This window comes from Ciconia boyciana, chromosome 3 (genome assembly GCF_034638445.1).
Source record: "Ciconia boyciana chromosome 3, ASM3463844v1, whole genome shotgun sequence".
Lineage (NCBI taxonomy): Eukaryota > Metazoa > Chordata > Aves > Ciconiiformes > Ciconiidae > Ciconia > Ciconia boyciana.
The window spans coordinates 63,075,735-63,096,931 of NC_132936.1; the positions used below are offsets into that span (position 1 = coordinate 63,075,735).

At 38.6% G+C, this 21,197-nt stretch overlaps 1 protein-coding gene across 2 annotated transcripts in view; it reads left to right on the forward strand.

The window, feature by feature from the left end:
• ENPP1 (ectonucleotide pyrophosphatase/phosphodiesterase 1) overlaps positions 1-21,197 on the forward strand; it is an 86,137-nt gene that overhangs the window by 42,650 nt on the left and 22,290 nt on the right. For both annotated transcript variants that reach the window (XM_072855874.1, XM_072855873.1), the window contains exons 7-17: positions 3,235-3,314; positions 4,732-4,851; positions 5,913-6,022; positions 7,305-7,370; positions 7,681-7,753; positions 12,348-12,456; positions 13,649-13,780; positions 15,321-15,352; positions 16,540-16,667; positions 17,768-17,837; positions 21,055-21,142. In XM_072855874.1, the coding sequence (XP_072711975.1) occupies positions 3,235-3,314; positions 4,732-4,851; positions 5,913-6,022; positions 7,305-7,370; positions 7,681-7,753; positions 12,348-12,456; positions 13,649-13,780; positions 15,321-15,352; positions 16,540-16,667; positions 17,768-17,837; positions 21,055-21,142 (1,008 nt within the window). The remainder of the gene's footprint in view (positions 1-3,234; positions 3,315-4,731; positions 4,852-5,912; positions 6,023-7,304; positions 7,371-7,680; positions 7,754-12,347; positions 12,457-13,648; positions 13,781-15,320; positions 15,353-16,539; positions 16,668-17,767; positions 17,838-21,054; positions 21,143-21,197) is intronic.

A 21,197-nucleotide genomic window follows, 5' to 3' on the forward strand; every position in this document is an offset into this window, starting at 1 on the left:
AAAATGGAAAGCAAGGTATAAAGCATTTCATTATACTTGAAAAAGAAGATAAGAAAGAGATTAGGAACAGATCATATAGAAGGGCTGGTTGAAATGTGGTGAATCTGAGGAAACCTCCATTTATTAAACATTTTCAGAAGAAATGAGAGCTTCCTAAGTACCTATTTTTTTCCATAGGTTTTGTAGTGTCTTACTTAACTTCGTAGTGTCTAAGTAACTTTAGTTACTTTTCCTGTCTCTATTTTGGCTGTGGTCTGTAAAGAACCTACGGCATTTCTTGTCTGAAAAATATGCCAATCTTCTTGTCGTTCATAAATTACTACCTGGGGTGGGTGGTTTCAGTTTGACTAAAAATAAATCAGTAAAAATACTTGCTTTTTTGTACAGTGGTTGTTAGAACTTGATCTGTTCCAGAGAATAACAATTCACAGATGTATTTGAGGTTTTAGGTTTTTTTTCTCCGCGTTAGAATAAAATGAGGCATTTAAAACCAATTTCATAACATGCGGTTATCAAAATTTTCAATGGAAGAAAACTCCTTTGGCATTGAGAGGAGAGGCTGGCTATTACAAATGGTTATACGTTTGGCTGAGATACACAATAATGGTGCCACAAAGTGTCTGTAGGACTTCCAGGCTGTGACATCCACTTCCACATGTAAAGTTTCTTCATTCTTTGGTCTGGATAGGCTACAAGTGCAACTTCTCTTGTTGACTTCTAATAAACTTGTATTTCTCTTTCCACCGAAACCATGATAAATTCTGACCACTAAGAAATATAAATCTCATCAAAGGCACTTCACTTCTCCAGATCCATGGAGTTTTTGATGGTCAAAGCTTATATTTTTAAAAGATTCTGAAAACAGAATGTCTAATAATATGTATTTTAGACAAAATAAGGAACAGTCTGGGGAAAAAATATGATTTTGGTGTTATGTCTAGAGTTCTACATTACTCTGGAACATTGTTTTTCTAAGGATAGAAGACTTTTTATGATACGACATACCACAGTAAGGATATCCAGCTTTCTCTTGTTACAAAACCATGCTTTCTAGTCTTCCCCATTCCCCATAGTAAAATGGTGGGTGAAAAGCTCAGATAAGGCAAATTTTTTTCAGTAAGATAAAAATAGTCCCATGAATGAATGAAAATTGGTGGGTGTATATCACATGACACTCTTGAGGGCCTGTGGCTTCAAATCTCCGTGTGCTTTGTGTCCCATGTGTCTGTAGGCACTAAAAATGGTGGAAGCAGTCATACTGTATAGATAAATATTTCTATGCGTGCATAAATAGTGCTATAGTATTTTACTGTGCAGGAAGGGGTAATGAAATCTATCCCTCTGTGGTGGACGAGTAACAATCACAGATGAATTGCTTGACTGTTGCTGAAAAATTGTATTGAATCCTTTTGAAGTTCATAGTTATCCATTTTACAGGACTAGTAAACATTCAAAAAGAGGCACAGTTTATGAATGACAGCATTTACAGTGAAGAGTTTTTCACATTAAGTAACTTACTGGACTGCCCAGTTCTTTATTAAATTAGAACTGTGCTAAATCCCTGCATTTTCCTCTTTAAACACTTGAGGACAAGTGCAGCATTCTGTTGGATAATATTTCCATTATCTAGTCCTGTTAATTCAGCCATGCCTACAATGAAATTCTGATGTCTCCTTGGAGAAATCTGTTAGAGTAGATGTCATCAAGACAATATCAGAGTTTCACTTTTAGCAAGTTTCATTATACACCCACTTTGCTACCTGCTGAAAGGTGGGCAATTCAGCATGGAGCTGAGGGTTCTCAGTGAACCCAGGCATAGCCATAATGTGTGCGTATGGGGTTCAGAGAAGATATTTTTGCATACTTTCATGCTATCAAATAATAATTTTTAAATAAATTGTCTTCAGTTGTCTTTAACTGACTAAGACAACAAGCCAAAAAGAAGATGGATAACTCTTATGGAAAGTCCCAGCAAAACCCCTTAGAATTTTGGAGGAAAGAAGGTTTAAGTGTATTTTTTCTCTTACTTTAAAAACAAAACCACCCTATCCTCCCTCCCCACCAAAAAACTACCATTTGGGAAAACAGCTTTGAAGATCTAACAGATTTGGAAATGGTTGAAATGTGTCAAGTGTGTTGCAGTAGCAAAAACGGTACAAGTGATGATTTGTTACTACAGAACACAAATGTGGGAGAGGATGTCTATGTAACTTGAAAGGATTTCTTTTTCCGGCTTGGCTTCTTTTTATCTCAGTTAGTTCAGATTATTTAAACTGAGATCTAATCCAAAGCCCCAGTCGAATGAGTTCTAAGTGCCTTAACACCACACTTTTTATATTATCAGACTTTTCATTTCTACTTTATTTATGTTGTATATAATGACCCAGCGGGCCAGTGAAGAAGTCCCAGTGGCCTTCTTTCTATAGGATCATTACTTTGAGCTCTTTAGCATCAGTTGAAGTGGTTTTATCACATAGTATTTTTGAAGTTGTTAATGAAGGCTTTTTTAACCTTTTTTTTTTCTCTGAAAATCAGGGTCCATATGTTTGCCTGTGGAAATTTAGGCACCTAACTTAAGTAAGCTTTGCTTAAGTGCTTTGGCCTGGCTTATGACTTTTCATACCGACAAATACTGTGCACTAATCTCCTTAGAAACCTATGATTTTTATATCAAGACAAAGAAAACTTTGAGATTCATCCTAGAATAAGAGCTTATTTTTATTTTAAAAAACAAAAAGGTGAATGCAACATAAGTAGTGACTTGACAGGTGATTGAGAGAGCCAGGGCACCACTGTGTCAGTGGCCACTTCATCTCTGGGAGCCCCCAGGGTGAAGTAGCTAGTTGGTCTCAAGCTGCAGACTTCACTTACTGCACACCAGGGCTGCTTTGGAGGGTGTGATTTCTTTGATTATTCATTCTTATCTATGCATGCTTTTCATAGGGACTGTAGGTTTTGCTCGTATGACCATTGAAATAAGTTATTAGGAATATATAAAATTTGTATTAATAGCCATTTAGTCAGATTGTAAATGAATGTGGGAAGAAGAATAAAGTATTAACTCCAGAATTTTAAAGAATGAAAACTTTCTGGAAATCTCTTTTGCTGGTTGTTTTGTATTGTTTGGGGTGGAGTTTTTTGTTTGTTTGGTTTTAATAGGTATGTATCTTCATGAGACAAACTTGCAAGGCTTTCTATTTCTGTAATTTTGCTGATTTTCTTTCTTCCCTCTAGAGAAATGTGGAACATACACTTCCAGTATGAGACCAGTGTATCCTTCAAAAACCTTTCCTAATCATTATTCGATCGTCACAGTAAGAATTCCTGTATATTATGTGTTTCCACTACTGAAGAGACTGTTCATTATCAAGTTGTCTCCATAGGAATAGTACTTTTTTATGGATTATTAACATAACAGGACTTCTATTCAGAATATGAAAATGTATATATTACACTCTTTATCTAATTTAGATTAACGGTCATTATATAACACTACAGCTAAATGGTCAGATTTAATCAGATTAAGTAATCCAATCCTTCCAAGACTAGCTGCAAGAATTCCCATATAGGTGAAAGGTCACATCCTTTTACAACTCTTCATTTGTGTCAATATTTCCACTAAATTGCAGCACACTCTCTCTTGGAGTGAGAGCAGCCTGACTTTTTTTAAACTGCCAGCCTTGTTCCACTTCTTTAAGGTATCTTGGCATGATGCAAAGAAGAGTATGAAATGAAAGGAAAGAATTTGAACATCACAATGATGTTGAGTCTGTGAGGGACTGTACCTAAACCTGGACAGGAATGTCACAAAGCTGATCTTGTAAATTTATCACCTCCTGCCTATTGAAGGAAAAAGAAAAATTGAGGTCTTCAACACCGAATGCAGGGTTGGAATCCAGCAGATCCTTCTTAGTTTCATCATGTCAGAACTAAAATTCAATCAAATACTTGAGGATCTGCACCTTCTTTCTTATCTTCCCAGTTTGTCAGGACTGTCTTTTGGTATGTGAGGAGCACAGGTTCAGGAATGAGATGTTTAATTGTGTAATCCTCACAAATATCCATGATTGAATATACAACTAAGAGGCATTAATCATGCCCTGCAGCCATGTGAGAGTGTCCCTAAATACAGTATAGAGCTTTGTCTCAGCTCCCCATTCTTATGAAAAGTAGCAGGCATGGTGTTTATCAGGGTTCTAATGGTGGTGGTATTACGTCCTTTAATGTAAATAGGAGCTAGTCTGCTTGAAGGCAGAGCACAAAGTCTGTTACAACTACCTAACAGCTGGTGCCTCTGAGCGCTGCTTTCACTGCTTACATAATGGTTATCCCTAGCTAGAGCTTTCACCTGCTGATGTGCAGTTCTCCTTTGAAATCCCCAGTTTTTGGTCATGTGATGGAGGTCCAACATAGGTAATTGCTTTGTCATTGGTACTAAAGATACAACAAAAGCATGAACTGAGACAGTATCTTTCAGTTTGATCCCAGTGTAAGTTGCTTGCCTATCCTTTTTTTTTTTTCAAATTTCACTGAGAAGGAATTAAGAATTGGAAGGTAGGGCTTGTTAGCAATGGTAGCGGATGCTGTTAAATTTGGGCCTTGAGGTACTGGTGGAGTAGAAGTCACATGTAGATTATTCACTGGAGATATTTGTCTACCGGACATCTGCTTGTGTAGCCAGAAGGTTCTTTTTCTTTATAACATTGCAACAAGGTATACTCTCAATTACAGGGGCTGTATCCTGAATCTCATGGTATAATTGATAACAAGATGTATGACCCCAAAAGAAATGCATCCTTCACCCTTAAAAATAAAGAGAAGTTTAATCCACAGTGGTACCAAGGACAGCCTGTAAGTATTAATACACTGCTGAGAATGTACATCAGCCTGTTGTTTTGTTACTTAATATCACTTGGATGCATAGTGATGTTGAAAGAGTACAGAGGGTACTTCTGAGTCAGCCAAGAAGCATTACTCAGCATGATTAGGAATTGCCATGCTAGAACTGCAAAATGACAAAGGAAACTGTGTAACAGATTTTGTTGAACTGAAATGGAATTTTCTCTAAGGAGAAAACTAGCTTAAGATTAATAGTGCTGTCAGATTTTGTTCCGCTCTTAACGTGAAGTGCACTTGCAGTTAACTTCTCTGAAGAAATTGACAGACCAGTTAGTTTTAGTAATAAGCTGTAGTAAGGGTTTACACTCTGCCCAAATTACTACTAAGTCTAAAGATGCGGTTTTAAAAGAAAACATCTTGGTTCAGTCTTAGCAGATTTGCTATAACTGTATGACTGCTATCAAAATGAAGTGGCATGGGGAAATTTGTGTGGGTGCCAGCTTGAAGAATAGCAAGGGAACAGATGCAACTATTTAGTAACATGGGGAGACTTTGTGGGCTACTGGGCAGAAAGTGGTGTACAAGTCAGGCAGGAAAATATGCAGAACACAGACGGAAATCTGCAAATCATGAGATCAGCAGTAAAATCAGAAGAGCTGATCAAAATCTTGCTCCCATATTTCAGAGTATGTGGGGCATAGGTCCTCGGAACACTCCCACCCCTTCTTGCTTCACTGTTCTTGAGACAGTTCCCCTTCCTGGTGTTCAGCCGTGTTTCTACCATTGCATTACTGCTCCATCTATGGGGGCTAATGGTTCCTACTTCTGTCCTGGCTCCCCCTGGTGTAGCAGCAGAAGGGATGCAAGTGTTTGCCATAAGGAATTAGGCTGCAAGGTGTATCTGGACTGCAGATAGCGATGACATGCAAGATTGACTGTCTGGAGTGCTCTACTTACATTTTTAGGTTTTGATCTTGCTGAAAGGTGCAGAGCTGGTGGGAGTGGTAGTGTATCTAGCAGTTACTCAGCTAATTCAGTGACCTGCACTAATGATGGCGATTGTTCTTCTGCAGATTTGGCTAACAGCTATGTACCAAGGTCTAAAAGCGGGTACATTCTTTTGGCCTGGGTCAGATGTAGCAGTTAATGGAACCTTTCCAAACCTGTATGAAAAATACAATAGGTATGTGAACTCCTGTGTCTTGGATGAATATTTTACTTTAACTGTTGCAATGGCACAGACTCTAGAGAAAGCATAATTTTTTTTCCTGCTTTTTTTGAATAGCTGTATACAACATGAAAAAAAGATAGGATCCAATTAACTTTGTTTCAGTATCATGTAGATTCTCTTTGTCTAATCACTTTGTCATTCTGCAGCAAATGTTTTACAGGAAAGGTGTGGAAAAATCAGCTTTAAGAGCAGCGAGCTTTGAAGCTTTAGTACTTTTCTGTTTATAAAAATCTTTTGTAGGTGTATTTATAGTCATTCAATCCAAACTTCTCATACAGTGAATGGATCAGGTCTTGATGTGATATAATCCACAAAAACTAACATTTTACTGTTAACTGTGGTAAATTGTTCCAATGTAAAATTATTTTCCTTGCAAACTTTAAAAATATTTCACATTAAGGCAGTCATATTTTAGTCAGCGATTGCTCTTTACTGCAATTAAACGTTTTCTGCCTAATGTAAATTGCACATAAATCTGTTTGTCGCCATTTATTTAATAATCTCAAACCTCACCCAAGAAATTGGGCTTTTCACTTCTGTCTTCCTAGGATCATTTTCTCTTCCTACACCCTTCATATAGCAGGGAAATTTTGATTCTTGACTTACTAGCTACATTTTTTTCTCTAGGAACTTGCACATTGTTACTTGAACTTGTGTTAAGTAGCTGAATTACTAATTTTGTGGGTGCCTCATGTTGTTACAAGTCAATATGCTTATTGTTGGTTTACTTCAGTACTTGATATAGAGCATCTACTTTGTGATGTAGTATGAGAACTTGTATTCAAGATGTTTAAACACTTAAAAACAAACAAACAAAACAAACCAAAAAAACAACAACAAAAAAACCACAAAAAAACACCAAACCACCAAACCCACCCCTAAACCAAAACTTTTTCAAAACATAATGCAGGAATGAAAACCTGCATCTGATTTTGCACCTTGAAGCCAATTATTCTCTTTGCATAATAAACACATGCAATACCTGGGAGCTTTATTCTACTCACATTGCAATCAATGAGGACAATATTCAAGGGAGCTTTAGATTAGGCCATTAATGCCTGCAGTCACAGGCAATAAGCACAGGTAAACTTGCATTCTGCTAAATAGCCATTAATGGCATCCAGTTGAATTCAATTTTCTCTGCTAAAGTACACTGATTTTGTAATGTGTGACTAAAATTTTTAAAAGCTTTTGGAAATACATGGTTGGTTGATCTTGTATTGTTCTGATACAGCTCAATCTCCTTTGAAGAAAGGGTGGTAACTGTTCTTCGCTGGCTGCAGTTACCTGAAGATGAAAGGTAGGTATACAATTGCAAGTGTAAGTTCCTGTTCAAGTGGTATTGCAATGAATTACTTTGTAAATATGATTTCTGTTTTAAACAATATCTTATGCATTATTCTAACAATGTGAAAATATTATGTAACGCAAGCCTGTCTCTGTGACTGAAACCTTTTTTAATTAAGTTACATTTCTCTATTTCCCTTTAATCTGTCCTTCCTCTGAATGATACTGTTTCCAATATTTGATATCTATTGTTGAAATATAATTTCTTCAAACTGTCTCAACGCGTATGTAAAATATTACATTTTTGGTACTGTTTGATATAGACCACACTTTTACACTCTGTATTTAGAAGAACCAGATTCCTCAGGCCACAAGTTTGGACCAGTAAGCAGTGGAGTAAGTAGTTTTGTAGTTTCTTCTTTTTTTCTTATTTGAAGCATTGCTCTGACTCTATAATAAACTTCCATAATTCATGTTAAGTTAACCAAATATGTTCAGTATGCTTATTAGGAAAAAAAAATTGTGAATAGACAGCCCATCCACAATTAACATTGATACAAAGCATGTAATAAACAACCTATTTAGTCTAATTTTTTTTATTTCAATAACTTTTAAATTGCCAAACCATGTTTGGGTATGTCTTGTATGTTGTTTTATCTGCTCCTAGTAATTATTTATGTTTATTTTAGGGCAGGGGGGAGGGGGAAGGAAAGTGTTTATACTTTCAGTTTAGCAAGAACAGAGATTTTTATAGCAATGATCCAAGTTTTGGTGGTTAAGTATTCATGTTATAATTGTCATTCATTTTCCCCCAGTCTCTGTGCAAAGGTTAGGTGAATAATTGGTCTTACCTCCCTGGAGTTAGATTTTATGCCTTCTCGGAAAAAGAGTGAAAAAAGGGATGTTCACTCCATCACAGTCTGTGGTGTACCTATTGTATAAATAAGAAATCTTTGGGCCTGCTACTGTTTTCAAAAGTCCTACATAGCTTCATGTTTTAGCAAACCAAAATAAAAAATGCAAAGGAAAAAGCTCTTGGAAATTCAGGAACATTGTAAAATTCTCTCATCTTGAACGATCAGGAAGTTTGGGCATCTTAACCTAGATATTTCACCTCCGTGGTGACAACAGTAAAAAGCTCTTGCCAATTTCTCTTGAGGTGTGAGCAGTTCCTGTAAAGAACTTGTTGTACTTTAACCCCAGCCACCAACTAAGCCCCACACAGCTGCTTGCTCACTCCCTCCCCAGTGGGAGAGAATCGGAAGAGTAAAAGTGAGAAAACTCGTGGGTTGAGATAAAGACAGTTTAATAGGGAAAGCAAAAGCCACACACGCAAGCAAAGCAAAGCAAGGAATTCATTCACTCCTTCCCATGGGCAGGCAGGTGTTCAGCCATCTCCAGGAAAGCAGGGCTCCATCACGCATAATAGTGACTTGAGAAGACAAATGCCATCACTCCGAATGTCCCCCCCTTCCTTCTTCTTCCCCAGCTTTATATACTGAGCATGATGCCATATGGTGTGGGATAGCCCTTTGGTCAGCTGGGGTCAGCTGTCCCAGCTGTGTCCCCTCCCGGCTTCTTGTGCACCCCCAGCCTACTCGCTGGTGGGGTGGGGTGAGAAGCAGAAAAGGCCTTGGCTCTGTGTAAGCACTGCTCAGCAGGAACTAAAACATCCCTGTGTTATCAACACTGTTTCCAGCACAAATCCAAAACACAGCCCCATACTAGCTGCTATGAAGAAAATTAACTCTATCCCATCCAAAACCAGCACATTCTCCACTCCTTATTCCCTACTATTTATGTCATGCTCAGGTCCCACACTGTCCAATACATCCTCATTAACCACCACTCCCCTTACCATCCTTTGATGCAATACACAGATATCTGTGTCTATGGACCACCCCTGTGAAATGTCTGCAAAATGCCCACTGAGTTCATTTAGTCCATGACTTTGGGCTCCATCTGTCATGGTGGTCACTCAGGTCACTCAGAGGTGGTGTGTTGCATGGAGCTACTGGGCACCAAAGCCAGCTCGGGTAGGGTCACTGCCGCACTTGCACTGCTTATTGTAAGGCTTGTCCTCCATTGGTTCAGGTGGTTCCTGCTATAGTAATTCCTGTAATGTGCAACTCAAATCATGGGTTACAACAATTTAAAGGTATATCCATTACAATCTCCACCCCTGGACCCTTTGGACCAGACCATCGGGTTTAACATTGCAATGAACTCCTTCCCTTGCCCCTGCTCCGGCTTGGACTTACCCACAGACTGCAGTCCCTTAGGGGTGTACCTGCTCCAAGTGGAGCCACAGTCTCTCCAGGGGTATACCTGCTGCGGCATAGACTTATCCATGCCCACAGTTGCTTTGAGGTGCACCTGTTCCAGTGTGGCCTTCTCCATGGGCCACAATGCCTTCAGAGATATACTAGCTCCAGCGTGGCCTTTCCCACAGCCACAGTCTCTTCTGAATTAAACCTGCTCCAATATGGCCTTACCCCGGGCTGCAGTCCCTGCAAGGGAGTACCTGCTCTATCGTGGTCTTATCCACAGCCACATGCTATGAGGTGCTCTAGCATGATCTCATGCACAGCCACAGATGCTTCAAGGTGTACCTTCTCCAGCGTGGAATTATCCTTGGGCCACAATCCCTTCAGAGGTATACATGCTGTGGCACAGACATAACCGTGGCCACAGACGCTTCGAGATGTACCTGCTCTGGCATGGGCTTATCCATGGCCACAGATGCTTTGGGGTGTCCCGCTCCCATGCGGACTCATCCACAGGTCACAGTCCCTTCGACTCGAGTTCACACTGGAGTTCCAGCCTGTCCAGTACAGCAGCACAGAAACAGCAGCGATGCCCTGGCCATCTGCCAGCCCAGGCGCATCGCCATTGCTGTTATCAAATGTTCCCAGGCACAGCAGAGTAAGATGATCAGCAGTACAGCAAGCAGTGAAAGCAAAAGCAGCTACTGATGAGCACTAGACTCTAATACACAGTAAGGCAAGCAAGCCCCATGGCAAGCACAGGAGCCTGCCGATTAATAGCCAAACAGCAATAACAGCTGTAAATTTGATCTAGCACATTCCAGTCAAACCCGTTGTTATCTTGAACCCTTTGAGCCCCGTGTTGGGTGCTAAAAAGGACTGATGTGGTTTAACCCCAGCTGGCAACTAAGCCCCCACAGCTGCTCACTCACTCCCCCCTCACTGGGGTGGGGGAGAGAATTGGAAGAGTAAAAGTGAGAAAACTCGTGGGTTGAGATAAAGACAGTTTAATAGGGAAAGCAAAAGCCGTGCACGCAAGCAAAGCAAACCAAGGAATTCATTCACTCCTTCCCATGGGCAGGCAGGTGTTCAGCCATCTCCAGGACAGCAGGGCTCCATCACGCGTAACGGTGACTCGGGAAGAGAAACACCATCACTCCGAATGTCCCTCCTCCTCCCCCTTCTTCTCCCAGCTTTATAAGCTGAGCATGATGCCATATGGTATGGAATAGCCCTTGGGTCGGCTGTCCCAGCTGTGTCCCCTTCCAGCTTCTTGTGTCCCCCCAGCCTACTCGCTGGTGGGGTGGGGTGAGGAGCAGAAAAGGCCTTGGCTCTGTGTAAGCACTGCTCAGCAGTAACAAAATCATCCCTGTATTATCAACACTGTTTTCAGCACAATTCCAAAACACAGCCCCATACTAGCTGCTATGAAGAAAATTAACTGTATCCCAGCAAAAACCAGCACAGAACTGTAAGATGAATGTAAGTCCCCAGTGAAGTAGTAGACAACTACTTGGAACTGCAGTATACATACTGCAGGAACATGTTTAAATTGGTTATCCTTTTCATTGGTTAATAAGTGGATCTGAAGTTCTGTATGTCAGGAATGCTTTGGAGAGAAAGATGCGAGAATGTTTGTCCATGGTCTCCCCAGGAGCATCTCATCTTTGTTTACACAAAGCAAGACAGCTTATACTAGTAGTTCCATGAGGTAACAGAATGACTTGATTTAAAAATACTTTGTTTTGTTTTGTTTACTTAGCAAGTATTCAAAAGTAGCCCCAGTGCCTGTACCTACACAAGTGAACTTGAACGCCAGACCCCTGATCATGAACAGTGCTAGACCGGTAGCTTGTTCTTTGGCTTTTTCAGTCCTTTTAAACTAGTTTGCTCTGAGGCTAATATCCAGTCACAATTTCAAGGGCAGTTTGCTGCAGGGTCTCTCTCAACAGGGATTTTGAGGAAGAGTGCCACAGGCTTGGTTTCCTCTGTTGAGCCCTCTGGTATTCTCTCATCAGCATCTGCACGTTGAGGTATTCCCTCTTGTCCTCGGTCGTGCCCCTGGTAATGCAACAAACATCCTCAATGTCATACTTTAAAATCACCCTCACTGGCTATAATTTGGGGTGGGTTTTTTTTTGGGGGGGGGGTGTTTGTTTCTAACATCTTCAACTGAAATAAGACATAAAAATGTGTAGCTGTATCTTAGTACAGTGTGGGGCCCAGAAAAAAATTGGGGCCAAGAGCTGTATAGTGTACGTATAGCCAGGCTTCTCTAGATGGAGGTAGCCCTGAGCGGTGCAGGTGCTAGGCAGTCTGCAGGCTCCCATTTTTGTTTAGCTGTATAGGTGACCTGTTGAGTCCGTTCTTGGCAGATGTAAAGAGTATGCATCTGAAGGGTGCGGAACTGAGAAAAGTAGGAACGGACAAAAAGGTTTAATTGAGAATGCTGTAAATCTGCTGTCCTTGCAGTTCCTTCTGCTAGTGTATGCTATATGTGCTCCCTGTCATGAGTTTGGGGGTTACTGTGTGGTTTTAGGTCCCCTGTGTCCTTCATTTCTGTCTGAACTGTATCTAGCCTTGAATGGTCTATAAGAAGAGCTCCTTATTCTTTATTAGCATATACTGTTACAATTTAAACTTACTCACACTTCCTAGAAATAAATTTAATTTTTTAATTGAAGTGATTAACACTTACTTTACATTCCTATTTTTTCCTGCAGGTCATTATGGCATTACAGAGAGTGGACAACATAGTAGGGATGCTGATGGACGGTCTCAAACAAATGAACTTGCATAAATGCCTGAACATTATTTTTATATCAGATCATGGTAAAGTTGATTTTATAAAATATATCAGAATTTTTAAGGGTCGTTTTTATAAAGTAATATAAAAACATTCGTTTTTACTGAGTTTATACTTGCATGTTTCTGGCAAGGTTAAGGAAGCAGCTAATACCTAAAAATTAAATTTTATATTATCAAGATTATGTGAAAGATAATCAGTATTAGTGAGAATCAGACTGTTTTATGTGGGGGGGAAGAAGTGGAGAACAGGATTAAATAATTTGGAAGTGATTAAATAATTTTCTTATTTTATTCCTAAATCTTCCTGTGATTATTACCAGCTGATAAAAGAAATAGAATAAAAAATGTGAATTAAAAAAAATAGATTGCATTTTTTTCTGACTTTTAACTACACAGCAATAGTTTGTGAATTGCTGAAGAAGTGAAAATACAAGCCATACCTTCCTTTCAGTTATCAGTTCCCTTATCTGTTACTAGAAGCTGTGAATATGAAAATTTGATTTATTTCTGTAATAGTTTTTCTATATTTCTGGAATTATTTCTATAAAAAGTTATGTATTTTACCAATAATTTTTTTTCTGCTTCTTTTCCTGACAAACAAAATGTAGGCACGCTTCTATGCAGTACAAAATTGACTTGCAGAGATCATCATCACTGGGAATGATCCAAGCCAAATATCTATACAGGTTTAAAAAATATTTACAAAATTAATGGAGGGTAAACCTGTCAAGAATTATTAAAAGTAAGAGTTCAAATGCAATATGTAACTCCAAAGTCCCTTTGACTTCTGGAAACTGATAAGGAACACTGGAAGAGAGATCAGTCCATAATTGCTGTGCTTATTGGGTATTTCTCTAAACATGTTACTGAACGCTATTAGGTAGGATATTGGGCTAAATGAATATTTGGTCTGACCATTACTACTGTTCTTAGGCTCATAAGATTTCTTTCCCTTCAGATAAGAATATTTGTCTATTTATTCAATTGGAGTGTCTTTCTCGGATGAGGAAGTGTCTGACTGTGTATCTATGTAATGTTTTGTTTTCTTTGATATATGAGTATTATGGTCTCCTTGGATCAGATGTCTTGGGGTTGCTGATAAAAAGACCTGAGAAATTATGTTTCGGACTTGTACACCTTAAGTTACATGTCTCCTCAGCAAGGCTACTTTACACTGATATTCTCATTTTTAAATAAAATTTATTTCCTTATGCAGGGATGGAAGCAGGGAGCTGCAGAAAAACAGCATATCTGAACACCTATCTGAACAATGTTCAAGATTTCATAGTAGTACCTGGTCCTGCAGCTCGCCTAAGACCTAATAATGTTCCAGATGAGTATTTCTCTTGTATGTAATTGCTAAACTAATTTTTGTTACGCAGTTATACGTTTTTGTACTTTATGAATACAAACTTAGGATCCACATATTCCATTGGTAAACCTGAGTGAAGGTCAACTAGGGACAACTTGGATAATGATGAAGAGGAAATACTGAGTAGTGCACTTGTGCTTTTAAAGACCATTTGACTTTGCAGGTCTGAAAGTGTATTTGAATCCTACAGATTGCTTTTGTGGGCTGCCTCAGAATGACCAACTGAAAATGCTCTTGCCTTGTAAATGGTATTCCCTTGATTCACATCTTTGGTACTCAAGACAGCCCAAAAATCCCGCCCCTCATGTCTCACCTCATTTCCTGATTTACTAGTTTATTTCTGTCTTAAAGGAATGTTAGATTGTTAGTATCTCTTACATATTATTTTATGGGTATTATAATATATTTCCTAGTTACTAAAATATTGCCTAATGGCCTGACGGAAGTTGAGTAAACTACAAATAAACATAAATAAGATAATAAACCGGAGTAAAAATTAATGAATGCTTACAAATTTTAAACTTTAATTCATTATGCAGTCTCATTCAGGTGAACACTTAATGCCTGCAGGTTTTGGTACTTTTTAATGTAGAATACAGGCATTTCCTTCACGTTTCATAGGTTTTTTTTCCCGATCTAGATTATTGTTCTCCATGCCCTTTAAAACTTTTAGGCCTCAACCCCAGTGACTTTAAGTTCTGTTTACTTCATTGCTTGATGCTATTCTAAACTGTTTTAAACGTTTCCTTGGAGAACGTGGGAGTCAAATGCAGTTCCAGGTTCTCCCTGGAGAAACAAGTTCAGGAAAAAGAAAAGTAGAGTATATCCTCTTTTTGACATGGGCACTGTTTTCATGAAGTAGCATAGCTATCTTTGTAGCACTGCATGTATCTATGCAGGAATTCTTAATGGTTCCCTTGCCAGTGTAATCCTTTATGTATTTTAGTCAAGCATTGGATATCAGACTCAGGGCAGAGTAACTGTGTTAAATGTAATGGGCCTGGGTTATAGAAAATGTCAAACTAAATGATGTAATGGTCCCTTTTGGCTTGAGTCTAGGTATCTGAATCTTAGCCAGCTTGCACTTGGCTGTCTTTCTAAGGATGCTTGCCAGATAAAACTGCTGTCCTGTTAGTTGTATTTGTTTCTTTTTTCTTAGAAGTTTATTAGCAAGCAGGAAAAATCCAGCTTGATTAGCACAGCATTTAGTTGCCTCTCTTGTGGAAACTTACTTCTTGGATTATTTTTCTAACTGTGGCTAATATAGTTTAAAATTTTAAAGCTGTAAATAAGTAAGCAAGGGGAGGAGAGGCTGTGAACTAAAATTTCATAAAAGCAATAGCTCAACAGTTTAGTGATTGCTTTGCTCCATATAGTTTTCATTCTGGAAAAATAATTTCTTATGTCCAGAAATCTTTTTAAACTAAGCTAATTACGTTATGTGATGGGAATGCTTTCATTTTACATCTGATTTTTTTTAACTTAGGTGACTAATTCTTACATATGATTCTTCCAGTTAATTATGAAGGCATTGTCAGAAACCTCACAGTAAGTGTCATCTGTTGTTTTAGCTTAATTTCTACTGACATTTACAGGTATTTTATATCATCAGCTGTTTGCTGGGCTACTTACATAGCATCTGGACTTTGAATCAGTGACCTTCCATATGCTATACAGTTAACAACAACAACAACAAAAGTAGTTCCACGCAAGGGAAGGGAAGGTCAAAGTTAAGTAAGGTGTCATATGGATATTGTGGTTGTGCATTAACTAAGGTTTTGTGTTCATTTCTTTTCACTAACTCTTACCTAGCACTGTATCATGTTGCTCTTCAAACTGGAGAACTTGTGTATCTGGATCATACTGGCTGCTGGCCAAGTCAGTGTAAAGTTCAGCTCCATTTCCTGGACAAGCATAAAATTTTCTTGCTCACACCTTTTTGATAAACAGCTTTGAGAGAGGACATTGATTCTTTTTTGTCAGTTCCGGCTTAAGGAATTTGCCTTTTTGCTCTATACCTGGCTTTTGTTCTTATGCCTGCACCACAATCTGTTTCCTCTCAGTTGTGCAGACACTGCTGTCGGTGAGAGCTGTGCTGTTTGTATAGATGACTTCACTATTCAGAAATTCCAGTATTACAGTGGAGGGGGGGGGGGAGGGAAGGGAGAGTGTTGTTTGTTTGGGGTGGCTTTTTGTTGTGGTTTTTGGGGATTTTTGTGGTTTTTTTCTTTTTTTTTTTTTTTTTTAAATCATGAGTGCATCTTAGTTGGTAGAAAAATCTATTTGTCCCTGAGTGACCAATCTAAAAAACCTTTGAATGTCTGTTACTTTCTGTGTTACAGAGCTGTAGAATTATTGCACTGGATAGTCTCCTACCACTTGAAAGTATCACAATGTTCATGTCTCAGTGTAATTCTGTATTAATTCTAAGCAGTACTGTTTGGTACTGTATAATTGTAGGCTGTAAGAAAAAAAAAAAGAGTAAGTTATGTCCATAATCAATATAAATATTCTTCTAATAACTATTGAATGCAAAACCAGTCAGTATGTGTTATTTAAATAGTTATTAATATTTATGTCCCAGACCATATGACTCCAAACCTGATGGGGTCCTGTTGTCCTTAGTGGAAGTTATTGCAGACCCTTTGCAATTGAAGTGCTTTATAAGAACTGTGCATGACATAAGCAAAAGTTTTGTGAAATGTACATTTTATGTTTTACTTTAAACGTTTCAGTGCATAGAACCAAATCAGCCTTTCAAAGCTTATATGAAACAGCTGTTACCCAAGCGTTTCCATTATTCCTATAACGACCGAATTGAACCATTGCACTTTTATTTAGACTCCCAATGGCAGCTTGCTAGGTAAGTTACAGTTTTCAGTGCTTGATTATACAGCAAATAATTTCTTGTTTTCTCATAGTTTTTCTCTTCCAGATGTTTAGAGTTCAATGATAGCTATTGGAGCCTGGTATTTTTGTTTGTCATAGCAAAGGAACATTGCAAAGAAACAATGCATGCTTTTCTCTGCAGCTTTCGCTGGCCTGAGGAGGCTCAGTTCTAAACTGGCAGCTATAGATACTCTCCCTGCTGAGTATGCAGGTAGTGGCAGGCTTTGTGACACAAACGTTAGAAACTAAGGCCCCGTTGTCAGATACTTGAGCACATCTTGCCGTGCTTTAGGAATTTCCAAAGTGAGTCAGGAAAGCTAAGCACATGCACAACTACTCAGTTGAATCAGTCTTGTGAGCGATCCACTGGCATACATTGAACTTACTGAACCCACTATTGTTAATTACCTTACATGTTGAGACCAATGAGTTTACAACTCCCAGAATAATGGCATCTGCTATAATAATATAATTTGGAACACCTCTATGATACTCTAGGGCTTTCCTCATGAAAGAGTTTTTCAGTCCATGTATTCAGTAAGTCCTGTTGTATAACACTGTAAACGTGTGCAAGTCATGCAAATCAGGTTTGGGTTACTAGAACTGTACACATTTAAATCATATGTATGGACCTGGCATATGCTGGAGATTTGTTTTTATTAGACTGTAAGATGCCCAGCTGAATATTCTAAATTACATTATATTTATTATTAAAAACAAAACAAAACCCTTAAGAAACTACTTGCAAAAAGTACTATAAAGTTCTGTTACCCAAATGACAGTGAAGTGAAAATCTGTTATCTTGAGAACAAACATTTTGTTCATATGTCATCTGATATTTGACTTTAAATGACTGTGGTGGACACTTAAGAATTCCAAAGGGATAACATTTGCAGAGAAAACTATCATTCTGATTTTAAAGGCATTCTCTTCCAGAGCTTAAAGACTTTCTATTCCCTAAGGACAACCCCCTAAAAATCTTTAAATAGACAAGTAAACAATGTGTCACTGAATGTATTTTATACTGATATGATTTGCAAAGTGTGAGTTATATAAACTGTGAATTTTTAATAGGAAACCACTTGAGATTAAAAGCTGCACAGGTGGATTCCATGGCTCAGACAATCGCTTCCCCAGTATGCAGGTGAGACTTGAAAACTTACGCTAGCTCTTATTTTTAGCTCTGTCTGTTTTCTGAATATTGTGGTTGCTGGGTGTTGAGATTTTTTTTATAAAGATCTGTGACACCATTCCATCTGAAATTAAAGAAATCAAGCATTGGTATGATTGCTATTGTGATGTGCTGGGTAACCCACACAGGGTGGCATTCCATTGTCGTTAAGAGTTGGGCAAAAACCCAACAGGACTTACCCCCGATATTTCACTGTGCTGGTAAGAGTATCAAGTTGTGCCAAGTTGTTTTGTTGTAACATTAAAAGCAGGAAAAGAGAAAAGTTATCAAATCCTCAAATACAGTAATGGTAGATCATAAGAGAATTCAGATTGGAAGGGACCTCAGCAGGTCTCTAGTCCCACCTCCAACTCAAAACAGAGTCAGCTGTGAGATCAGACCAGGTTACTCAAGGCTTTATGCAGTTGCATCTTCAAAACTGCAAAGGGCAGAGGCTCCACAACTTCTAACCAAACCATTCCACTGCCTGACTGTCCTCATGGTGTAAATGTGTTTAGTTATAGCCAGCCAGAACCTTTCTTGTTTCAGTTTATGCCTGTTGTCTCTCTGCCTCCTACTGCGTAGCACTGAAAAGCATGGCTCTGTCTCCTTGATGACCACCTTGTAGGTCCTGGGGGACTGCTGTTAGGTCCACCTGAAGCAGTCTCCTCTCCATGCTGAACAAGCCCTGTTCTACTTTGCAGGGCAAAGAGCTTCAGCCCCCAACCACCTTGAGGGCCCTCTGCTGAATTTGTGATGATTGTTTATTGATGTCATTGTTATTTTGGACATGGAGTATCCCAATGTGGCCTAAAGAAATGCTGAGTAGAGACGGATAATCCCTTCCCTCAACCTGCTGGATGAGCTTCTGTTTTATACAGCATGGGATGCTGTTGGCTTTCTTTGCTGCCAGGGTGTGCTGCTGGCTCATGTTCGGCTTGCTGTCCACTATGTCACCCAGGCCCTTGCAAGCAAAGTTGTTTCCTAGCCAGCCAGTCCCCTGGTCTGTAAGGGTAGTCCATTCTTTTTTTCGGGGATGCCTAAGAACAGAAGCAGCAGGCTTAAACTGCAATAAAGAAGAGTCAGTTTGGTTATTAGAAAACTTTTTCGACCATTAATGAGTATGACAGTTTGCCCTGGAAGTCTGCGGAGCTTCCACCACAGGAATTACCTAATGACTGGTCAGACAAGCAGCTTTCAGAAATAACATCATTACTTTTGATTCTATCTTTTGCAAAAGTTGACTAAATGATCTCCCAACTCTGTAATTCTACTGCGTCATGATAGACTATGTTATTACTGTTTTGAGGTAGTCTGTTCAGGAGAGAACATGTCAGTCATGTTTAAAGTAAGGAGAGTCCCTAAATTCTTCTCTTTAATGAGATGGGAAGGGATCATAGGAAAACATGAAATCAGATCCTTAGTCAGCTCCATCTAATTTGGGGAAGTCACTTAACCCATCCTCTGCTTTAGTTTCTGCTATCAATAAAAAGAAAGACAATACTATTCATTCTGAAAAGCTATTTTCAGGATAAAATCCACTAACAGTTGTGAGGTACCCGGTACTATTACAGTAAATATGTGTAAGCACATCTATAAAGAGAGAACCCTGTATTCAAAAAATTACTGAAAACAAGTTTTATGAAAAGACCTATGTAGTCCATGTAAAGCACAGATTTATCTTAAAAGCCTTATTTTTCATGTCTTGTAGAATTATGTAGTGTTGGGGTCACACTGTTTTTTTTAAAAACTGTTAGCCAAAACCTGCGTTAATTTTGTATCAGTTTACCCTTCTAGGCCTACTCTTCTTCCCCACTTTGACAATGGAAAACCTGTTGATAGGGTACCTAGTAATGGGTTACAACCAGCAAGGCCACGTGAAGCCAAATGGCAGCTTAGTATATCCTCTCTCTGCTAGAGTACGACTGTGTAAATTTTTTTTCAATAGGTTGACTCGATTCAAACTTTTTGCCAGATTTGGGATTGTCAGTTCATAGCATTCCTAATTAGTCTTAAAACAGGTATAATTTATCCTTTTGTGGCTAACATTATAGCAGCATAAATTTCATACTGTGTAATTAAGTAGTTCAACAGAAAGGAGGTAGCATGTTCCTGCCTCATCTGGTTCAAATTAGGCTTGTCGAGTAAATTATTAGCCTACAGATTTTAGTATCAACAGTTACAGAATGACAATTTGCCTTACGCTTTAATCTCAAAAAACAAGTTAGAGTTGAGTTTTTAGCCTCTATTTTTGCCACGCAGCTATGAAATCTGAGACAATTGCGTTGTTTGCAAAGAGCTTTGAGATCTTACCCAGGAAGATGCTACAAAGTGCAAAGCATCTATCACTCATTCAGTATCTTGATACCACCACAGATGGGTGCAATCTGTTTCACTTAATTAAAAATAAGCTGAATATCTCAGGGCAAGTTTAAAACCAATATTTTTGGCAGCACTGGGGTTTAAGCATTTGCTGCCCTTGTCTCCTTGTTCTTACTCCTGCAGCAAACCCTGCCCTGTGCTAGTGTAAGCTTTGTGTGGCTGCAGAGTTAAGTAGGTCGGGGAACTGAACCAGAAGGAAAAGAGCCAGCAGGAAAAAAGAGAAGTTTTCTGAGCTGGCTGCGTTCCTGGATCAGGTTCACTGTATGGCTACACAATAGTTTGTGCCAGTCAGTACAGCTCAGGAAGTGGTGCAAAAAGAAGAAAGAACAGCTGCAAACCAGACATAGAAGCCTAAGATCTTACCACTGCTTAAACCATTTAAAACATTGCCTTTTTTTTTTTTTTTTAATAGCCTTAAGCCTAAAAGCTTCCAAAATGTTTACAGGACATGAAATGTGATGGTTATTTTGGGTGAATATTTCCATTACAACTCTTAAAGCATTTAAAAAAATGAATTTAACTTCTTCAAAAGCAGAGAAGAGCAAGGGACTTCATAAATGGCTGGCAGCAACTTTTTAAAGGCAACAATGAGACAGAATCAGGTTTCCTAATACTCTTTTATTACTTTTAAAATTATTCTTATACATTTACTTTTTTTAAGAAAAAACATGCTTTTGACTTGATCCATACTATGTTTGTAAAGTAAAGATTAAGTTATTGTGAGAAAACACTCTCTGAGTTTGAAGATATTTTCCATTTCAACTTGTCTTAAACAGAGTTCCACTTTACTTTTCTCTGTAAATTCTAGGCTATCTTTATTGGTTTTGGACCAGGATTCAAGTTCCGTACTCAAGTTGATCCATTTGAAAACATTGAAGTATATAATTTAATGTGTGGTAAGTACAATTGATGGGGGTCATCTTTGTTCAGTAAAGTATAATATCTTTTGGG